Here is a 9,201-nt window from a genome sequence, read left to right as displayed (position 1 = left end):
GATTCAGTTCAAAACTTTAGACTCACCAAGATAAAACAGATAATATTTTCTTCAAGGTTGCCAAATACCTTTTGATTAGACAGTATGTGTGTAAGTCTTATGTATTGGTTTTAATAATTTTTCATAATTGTTCTTACTGTATACAAAAAAATGGCCTTTTATTTAGACAGAAAAGGGGAATTGTTGGGTTGATGTATTTTGATGCTAATTAATAAAAGGCTGTCACACCCTGGGCAGGCAAATGGGATGGGCGTGGCTAAGGTTCCAGGGCTTGGGGAGACAGAGAGAATCTTGGGAAGATGAGAGACCAGAGGAGAAGAGAGGAGAAGGCTGCCATGGGTTAGATGGAAGAGAAGCACATGGCCGGCGTGGATGGAGATTCGGCTCAGATGAAGAACATGAGCAAGTATTTGGGATTATAGATGGGAGGTAGCTTGATAGAAGTTATTAGAAGCAGATGGCATGGGAAGCAGTATCCCATACCTGCCCCACTATGGGAAGTAGTTTAGGGGATTAATGTCTATCCTGCCCCAGGTTAACTAAGGCTATTTTAAAATACAACAAGTGTCTGTGTCTTGATTGATTGCTAGCAGGTTAGAAAATACTATTGTAGGGCTGGGCATAGCGGCACACACCTTTAATCCCAGCAGAGGCAGGCGGATCACTGTGAGTTAGAGCCCAGCCTGGTCTACAAAGCGAGACCAGGACAGCCAAGGCTACACAGAGAAACCCTGTCTGGAAAAACCAAAAAAGAAAAAAGAAAGAAAATACTGTTGTAATAATTATAGGCCTAGGCTGGGCGGTGGTGACGCACGCCTTTAATCCTAGCACTTGGGAGGCCGAGGCTGGTGGATTGCTGTGAGTTCAAGACCAGCCTGGACTACAAAGTGAGTTTAGGCCAGCTAAGGCTACACAGAGAAACCCAGTCTTGAAAAAACATTTAAAAAAAATTATAGGCCTAATAATAAACATTATTATTATAGGCCATACTGGTAAATTAACAAGTGGCGCTCGATGTAGGGCAATTATTAGGTAATACTGATAATTTAACAACAGCACCCGTGCATCACGCACGATAGGAAGCACTCTTCCAGTTAAACCACACCCCCTGCTGCAGATCATGACTTTTAAATGTATAATTTAAATGATCCACCATAATTTAGTACACTGTCAACACTGAATTACAGTTACTTTAGAGTATATTTACTGATGCAAATTACTTCTCTGTGTACAGGTGTTTTGTAACTTTTCTATTGCTGTGCAGACACCAAGAAAATGACAACTTCTAGAAGTGTTTATTGAGGTCTTAATAGTTTCAGAAGATGAGTCCACGAGTATCATGGTGGGCAGCCTGGCACCAAACAGGCGGGCATGGCCCTGGGGCAGCAGGTGACAAAGCATCCATAAGCACGAGGTGGTGGTGAGGAGAGAGAGAGAGAGGATGGATGGATGGATGGATGGATGGATGGATGGATGGATGGACGGACAACTAAGAATGGTATGGGGTTTTTGTTGTTGTTGTTTCCTTTGGTTTTTGTTTGTTTGTTTGTTTTCTTGTTTTTGTTTTTCCAAGACAGGGTCTGTGTTAGCCTTGGCTGTCCTGGACTGGCTTTGTAGATCAGGCTGGCCTCAAACTCACAGCAAACCACCTGCCTCTGCCTCTGCCTCCCTAGTGCCGGGATTGAAGGCATGCACCACCACTCCCAGCCTATGGTATGGGTTTTGAAACCTCAAAGGCCACATCTGCTAACCCTTCCCAAAACAGTTCCACTAACCGAGGACCAAGTAGTCAAATATCTGGGCCTATGGGGTCATTCTTGTTCAGACCACACGGCTTCTTCACAGAAGATCTGAATTCACTACTTTGGAGCTTATTGTGGCCCAAGGGAAGATTAAAGAAGAATGTATCCAGGATGCCCCAACAGAGTTATATTTTTAAAAATAAAAATAAAAAGCCACAGGAGGGAATGTAATTCTAGAAGCTCAAGCTCTGCAGCAGCAGCATAGTACAAGAAACCCTGCCTGAGGGAGGTTTCACTTATTCAGGCTGCAAACTAAATTAAGAAATTGGACACGGCTGGGGAGATGGCTCAGTGGGCAACAGACCTGTTGAGCAAGCGTGAGCTCAACTTGCCAAAAAAGACCCTTTTCCATTCTCCACTTCCAAGCAGTTGCTGAGGTTCCCAGCTTGCCTGTGGGAGTGGAGTATCTTTTAGGATTTAATAAAATTGTCCTAAATTATTTTATTAATGAGACTAAGAACCCTAAAGGGTTCTCTGGCAGCACCCCAGGGTGGAGGACAGCGTCCAGCGTCCAGTGCCCGCCCTCCAAGCATGTTTTGTGCTGGCCCCACTGGCTTCTTTTTTTGGTTTGTTTGTTTTGTTCAAGTCAGGGTTTCTCTCTGTAGCCTTGGCTGTCCTGGACTCACTTAGACCAGGCTGGCCTCGAACTCACAAAGATCTGCCTGCCTCTGCCTCTCTGAGTGCTGGGATTACAGGAGTGGGCCACAGTGCCCGGCTTTCCACAGGCTTCTTTAAAACAGAAGTATGCAGAGCCCAGGGCGTGCACCTCCAAAGGCCGATCCTCCCAGAGGCTCAGCAGGATAGGTTTCTCCTAGGACAAAGCGTCCAGGAGGAGTCTTCCTGGAGGGGAGGGGCGCGTCTTATGGTGCGTGACGCACCGCGCAGAGCCAGTGGGAGACTGACCGGAGGGGCGGGGCGCGTGCGTCATCCGCGCTGGAGATTGACGTAAGGGGGCGGGGCGCGCCGGGGTGCCCGAAGAGAGTGGCTCGAGAGGCGGCCGGGGTCCCCACTATGGACCGCTACGCGGTGGCGGGGGACGAGGCGGCCGACAGGGCCCGGCAGCAGGAGCGGCACTACCAGCTGCTGTCAGCGCTGCAGAGCCTGGTCAAGGAGCTGCCCAGGTAACGCGGCGGCGGGAGGGCGGCGGGGCGGGGGAGGCGCGGCGCTCACGCTCACCCGGCGGTCTACCGCAGCTCCTTTCAGCAGCGCCTGTCCTACACCACGCTCAGCGACTTGGCCCTGGCGCTGCTCGACGGCACGGTGTTCGAGATCGTGCAGGGGCTCCTGGAGATCCAGCACCTCACCGAGAAGAGCCTGTACAACCAGCGACTGCGGCTGCAGAACGAACACCGAGGTGAGGGGGAGTGGCGCGACCTTCCCGGGGCGTCCCCGGCCGCCGGAGCCTCGGGCCGGGGGCGGGGGGTACAGAGCCGGGCTGACCCTTTTAGCCTGCCGTCCCGAAACTTCTTACTCGCGTTCCCCAGAGTCCCCCCCCCCCCCAAGCCTCCTAGGCAGGATGGGCCTCGCTGCTTGGAGGTCCGTTGACAGCTCTATGTTACCGGTTAGATAGATAATCCGTTATTCCAGCACCTTCTCATTTGACTATCAGGCTTGATTGCTCTCGGGTGTCCGCATAGAAGTCTCCTTCTACAAATCACATTAGTCTGCTCCCGTTGTACAGTCAGGCCTCCCATTTTATTTGCTCAAGCTTGACTCGGTTCGAACGTTTTAGGTAAGAATAGTGTGGCGACGTCCAGTGCTCTCCGCTGATACTTCGCTGTAGATTTTTGGGTTTTGTTATTGCTTTAGGGTCTCTGGCATGCTAAGCAAGGTCTCTATAGTGAGCTACATTGACGTGCAAACATTCTCCGCTTTTCAGAGACAGGCAGTGTCTGTGCGCTGCCAGACAGGATCTCTCCGTTAGAGATAGGTGTTGGATTTTATTAAAACCTTTTCCAGTTCCTATGGAAGGGGTGTTTTTGGTTTTTATTTTGTTTTTTGTCCCGCCCCTGCCCCCCGCCCCCGGTTTCTTCCGTGAGACGTTGATTTCTAAATTCCTGAAATGAACTGTGTTCTGGGAGTGCATCCTGTACGGTCATGATGTATTGTTCTTTTCAGTATGTTGCTTATGCCTGTGTTTTATGTGTAGTGTTCATGTGGGTGTGTACATATGTATGTGTATGTACACTTGTGTGCCCATGCATGTGGACCCCAGAGATAGGCATGGTGTCCTAGTTTGGGTTTTTATTGCTGTGATGAAACAGCATGACCAAAAGCAGCTTGAGGGCCCGGAGTGGTGGTTCATGCCTTTAATCCCAGTACTCGGGAGGCAGAGGCCATAGGATTCTGCTACTTTCTGCCTACCTGTGACGTCATTGCCTACCTGTCATGGGGGCGTGGCCCGCCCAGTATATAAAAGGACAGACCTCTGGCCCCTCCCTCTTGTCTCCCTCTCTCCCTCTCTTTGTTTCTCTCCCTCTCTGGGGTACTCCTCCCCCCTTTCCTTCTCTCTCCATGCTCACTTAATAAACCTCATATAGTATAATATCATATCTGCTGCCTAGTACTTGTTTCTTATCGTCTTATATTAAACATAAAAAGAGGCAGTCAGATCTCTGTGAGTTCGAGTCCAGCCTGGTCTACAAAGCGAGTCCAGGACAGCCAGGGCTGTTACACCAAGAAACCCTGTCTCAGAAAACAAAACAAGCAGCTTGAGGAGAGGGTTTATTCCGCTCACACTTCCACGTCACCGTTCATCATTGAAGGAAGTCAGGACAGGAACTCAAACAGGCAGGAAACTAGAGGCAGGAGCCGATGCAGAGGCCATGGAGGGATGCTGTAGACCCCAGGACCTCCAGCCCAGGGATGGCACCACCTATAGTGGGCGTGGCCCTCCTCCATCAATCACTAATTAAGAAAATGCTCTTCCAGCCTTGCCTACAGCTCAGTCTTTTAGAGACAGTCTCTTGATTGAGGTTCCCTTCTCTTAGATGACTTTAGCTTATGTCAAGTTGACACAAAAGTAGCCAGCACAGCACAGGACATCTTCCTCTGTTGCTCTGCACCCCATTTTTTGTTGAAGCACTGAACGTGGCGCTCACTGGTGGGATCATGTGGCAGGCTGGCTAATGAGCAGCAGGCATCAGCCTGCCTGCCTCCCTGCTGGCCTGAGCTTATGGAGCACACTGTGTGCCCAGCTTTTGGCATGGGTGCTCAGGATCCACACTCACTCTACAGACTGAGTCATCTCCCATCCTTGTCTATTGAATTTGATCCATGAAAATCTTAGGGGTCTTGTCTTTATGATAAGCATCAGCCTGTAGTTTTCTTGCAGTGCTTTTGTGGGTATGAAGGTAATGCTGACCTCAGAATGTGTTGAGAAGTCTCTTTAGTTTTCCAAGAGTCTTATTTCTTCACCAAATGTTTTAGTGGCTGTGCTTTTTTTTTTTTTTTAAAGATTTTTTTGGGGTGCTGGAAAGACGGCTCAGAGGTTAAGAGCACTGGCTGCTCTTCCAGAGGACCTGAGTTCAAGTCCCAGCAACCACATGGTGGCTCACAACCATCTATAATGAGATCTGGTGCCCTCTTCTGGCCTGCAAGTGTGCATGCAGGCAGAGCTCTGCATACATCATCATCATCATCATCAAGATTTATTTATTATGTATACAGCCCCCTTTGCTTTTTTTTCCCCCTGAATGTTTTGATAGAGGTATATGGTGTGTCTAGTTCACAAGTCTTGTTCCTCTTTCCCTGAGACAGTCCTTCTGTGTAGTCTAGACCTGGCGCCCCTCCTGTCTCTCAGTGCTGGGACAGGCCCCTCTTTGCTCATTCTTTTCAGTGCTCTGATTGCCTCCTGTGACCAGTACGCGGCTTTGCCTGGCTCCTTCCGTCACACCGGTCATTCTTCCAGCACTTTCTTCCTTTACCAGAAAGGAAAGGTGTCCGCTGTTCTTCTCATTCTCCCTGACTTGATTCTGGAATTGATTGAGGAGTTCTTGCTCCCTGCCTCAAGCCATTGCAATTTGTCTTCCCAAGGCCTGGACCAGGCTCTGGTGCACCTGGCAGGGAGAGCCTCTGCTGCCATGAGCCAGATCCAGAAGAGGGTGACTGGGATGGGCCCCCTGCTTTCTTCGGTCACTACCATGGCCAGGATCCTCCTGAGCAGGTATCCAGTGTGGACTCTGGGAACTAACCTGGGACAGTTTCCAGTGTTGATGAATGGACTGAAGGAGACGTTTCCACGCATGTACCCATTGCCCCAAGCCTTGCATCTACCTTTTTTTTTTCTTTTTTTTTCTTTTTTTTTTTTTTTTTTTTTTGGTTTTTCGAGACAGGGTTGCTCTCTTGGCTGTCCTGGACTCGCTTTGTAGACCAGGCTGGCCTCTAACTCACAGCAATCCGCCTGCCTCTGCCTCCCGAGTGCTGGGATTAAAGGCGTGTGCCACCACGCCCAGCTCCGCATCTATCTTTTTTGTGTTCACTGCCACCTGAAAGTCAGGCAGTCTCTTTCTTGCCCTTGTGGTGATAGACTTGTTGAGGTAGCCCTCGGTTTCAAACAGCAGTGATAAATGGTATCACTGAGGTACATGCAAAAAGCCAAGAGCTAAGGGACGCTGTAGGCACTGCCGAGCTATCGGACTTAAGGGAACCTCAGGGACCCTCCTAAATAGAGCTGTGCTGTGAATCTCTTCTAGGAGTGAGAGTGTTAGGTTTCCACAGCTGGCCAGCCAGCTGTGCTCCCATTTTATGATGTGAGGCGATAGCAACTCCTTACCGCCCTGTGCTCCCTTCTCACTGTTCTGTCATGGCAGAGTGTTTGTGCATGTCCATGTGCGCGGCAGTTGAGTTTGTGTGTGTCCATGTGCGTGGCAGTTGAGAGTTTGTGTGCGTCCATGTGTGTGGTGGTTGAGAGTTTGTGTGTGTCCATGTGCGCGGCAGTTGATCAGGTCCAGGTGCTTTGCTTGGTGGTAGAAGGCAGACTTCCCAGTGCAGAACCCTGTTGTCTCATAGTACGGGCCCGCACATCCCTGCACCTCCTCTGCTACCGAGCAGGACCTGCTCTGCTTACCCAGAGGGTAGCACCAAATGTGATTTGACACAGCTGCACCTCTGGGAGACAGAGCCCCCTTCCTCCTTTTATAGGCTTTTGGCCCTTGAGTACGTCAGTAGGTGTCCCTTGGTGTCCTGTGGAGGGTGTCCAAGATAGCACAGCTGGAACCATGCTGCCTGAGCTCAGAGACCGCCTGCTTCACTCACCCGGCTGCCTCCTGTCCCTGCCCTGGGTGTACTGAGCTCTGCCTAACCCACCCAGCCCTCACAGTGCCCTGGAGGTGAAGGCGAGTCCTGGGTGAGAGCCATCCTCCAGGGACTGACTCCCAGCTGTCCAGGACAGGCTTCCTCAGCCCCTTGGAATGGGCCTCTGGCCCAGCTGCCCCTCTTTTCCCCAGCACCTGCTCCTGCTGACAGGTCTCGTTCCCTCCCAGTGCTCAGGCAGGCTCTGAGGCAGAAGCATCTGGAAGCCCAGCAGTCCTGCCGGCCCCACAACTTGCCCATGCTCCAAGCAGCTCAGCAGCGTGAGCTGGAGGTAAGAGTTGGAACAGGATGGCTGGGCCTGCTTCCTCATGGGTCCCACCTGCAGGGGCGGAGGATGGCTTAGAAGCTGAGCTGATGGGCTGCTGGAGGCTCGGAGAGTTCCGTCTCATGGCTTCTCCTCACACTGACTGAGGGGTGCCTTGGTTGAGAGGAGAGTCACAGCCCATCCGTCACTCCCGTTCCTCCAAATAAGCGTCTCCATGGACTAGAGCCTGCATAAAGTAGTCACTGAGTCAGGGACACTGTCCCTTCATCACAGGTGATGAAGTGCAATTGTGGGATGACAAGACCAGTCCAGAAGAGGTCTGTCTTATAAGGGAGCTTGAGGGTCAGATGTAGACCCACAGGATATCAACCAGCCATGGTGTTAGCTCCAAGGGGTGAGTGGCAGGCCTCAAAGGCATTTCCAGCTAGGATAGTTGGGGAGCCTTATGGAGCTCCTCTACTGAGCCACAAGCAAGGGTGCCATGGCCCTGTCACTGTGGAGGAAGATCAGGCGGGGAGTTGTGGGTAAAGCATCCTTGGGCAGATGCCCGAGCAGGAGCCACCCTCATTTCAAACCACGGCAGGCCATGGAGCATCGGATCCGGGAGGAACAGCAGGCGATGGACCGCAAAATTGTTCTGGAGCTGGACCGCAAGGTTGCTGACCAGCAGAGCACACTGGAGAAGGCAGGGGTAGCTGGTTTCTATGTGACCACAAATCCTCAGGTGAGCACCCCAGCCAGCCCTACCACAGCCTGTGTCCCTGGCCCCTGAAGGTTCAGTTCTGTCTGGAGCTTTTGTTTGGGGGTGAGGGCTGCGGGGGTGTGCTTTGCTTGTCTTATTTTCCTTGAGACAGAGTCTGCTATACCCCTCAATCTGGCCTTGACCTTGAGGTTCTCCTGCCTCAGCATATAAGTGCAGAGATTGCAGGCAGATATCAGCACACCTAGTCCATCTGGAGTCTTAGTGCATTGCTTCCTAGTGAAGCCTAGAGTCAGTGATGGACAGAGGTGGAGTGGAAGGCCCCGTGAAGGGCACAGAGGCTAGTCCCCATGCCCACAGGAGGGTGACCATGCCAGCACTGAGGTTAACACCCACCTTGCAGAGGCTTCTACCTCCCTCCTGCATGTTAGGCTCCTGTTGGCACTCTAGGTAAGCCACTCCCTACTAGGCACCAAGGCCCAGATTCCCCCTCTGCCTGGCCATGGCCGATGTCCATAGGAAAAACAGCAAATGAGCATTGGGCGCCATGCTGGCGTTCACAAGGCTTCTTACATCCCAGGAGCTGACACTGCAGATGAACCTATTGGAACTCATCAGGAAGCTACAGCAGAGGGGCAGCCAAGTGGGAAAGGCAGCCCTGTGACCGAGGGGGGCGCCCCTGTGTGCTCCATTGCCTAGAGAGATTGTCGACACAGCCTTGTCACAGTATGGGAGCTACTGACCGCCCAGCTGTCAACAGGTGTGGTCTTTCTGAGGCTGACTATAGACTCTGGCTGTGCCTGCTGCCACCCTCTATGCAGATTTGGAGAGGAGGGGTCCAAGCAACAGGAAAGGTGTCATGAAAGGGCCCATGACGGAATGCTGAGTGGGGCTGTTGGTCCTGGCACCTTCTTCTTTGGACACATCCCACATCCCACCAGGCTTGGGCTCTGCCTTGTTCTGGCATGGACCCTTCCCTGATAGCACCATGCTTCGGTGGAAGAAGCTCCAAAGCCCAAGCCCTGTATGGCCTAGAAAAATAAAGACCACAGCACATGGTTTTGTGTCCATTCTGGAGCCAGCAGAGTGGCAGCCACCTAAGACAGCAGCAGCCTTCTGGG

The 9,201-nt window shown here is 51.6% G+C and overlaps 1 protein-coding gene across 1 annotated transcript; it reads left to right on the top strand.

Moving 5' to 3' along the window:
• Positions 1 to 2,737: 2,737 nt before the first annotated feature.
• Positions 2,738 to 9,139, top strand: LOC311608583 (protein DGCR6). Its single transcript, XM_084801123.1, has 5 exons — positions 2,738 to 2,923; positions 2,996 to 3,156; positions 7,286 to 7,386; positions 7,964 to 8,104; positions 8,661 to 9,139. The coding sequence occupies exons 1-5, from the start codon at positions 2,814 to 2,816 to the stop codon at positions 8,742 to 8,744; spliced, it is 597 nt and encodes a 198-aa protein (XP_084657249.1). The 5' UTR covers positions 2,738 to 2,813; the 3' UTR covers positions 8,745 to 9,139.
• Positions 9,140 to 9,201: the final 62 nt, after the last annotated feature.

Source organism: Acomys minous (assembly GCF_964271855.1).
Source record: "Acomys minous genome assembly, chromosome: 11".
Taxonomy (NCBI): domain Eukaryota; kingdom Metazoa; phylum Chordata; class Mammalia; order Rodentia; family Muridae; genus Acomys; species Acomys minous.
Note: the sequence above shows the minus strand (reverse complement) of the source record. Positions and strands in the feature narration are given on the sequence as shown.

Coding starts and splice junctions, on each gene's coding strand:
- LOC311608583 (XM_084801123.1), top strand. CDS start 2,814: ATGGACCGCTACGCGGTGGCGGGGGACGAGGCGGCCGACAGGGCCCGG. Junction 7,387..7,963: donor CTCAGCAGCGTGAGCTGGAG/GTAAGAGTTGGA, acceptor AAACCACGGCAG/GCCATGGAGCATCGGATCCG. Junction 8,105..8,660: donor ATGTGACCACAAATCCTCAG/GTGAGCACCCCA, acceptor CTTACATCCCAG/GAGCTGACACTGCAGATGAA.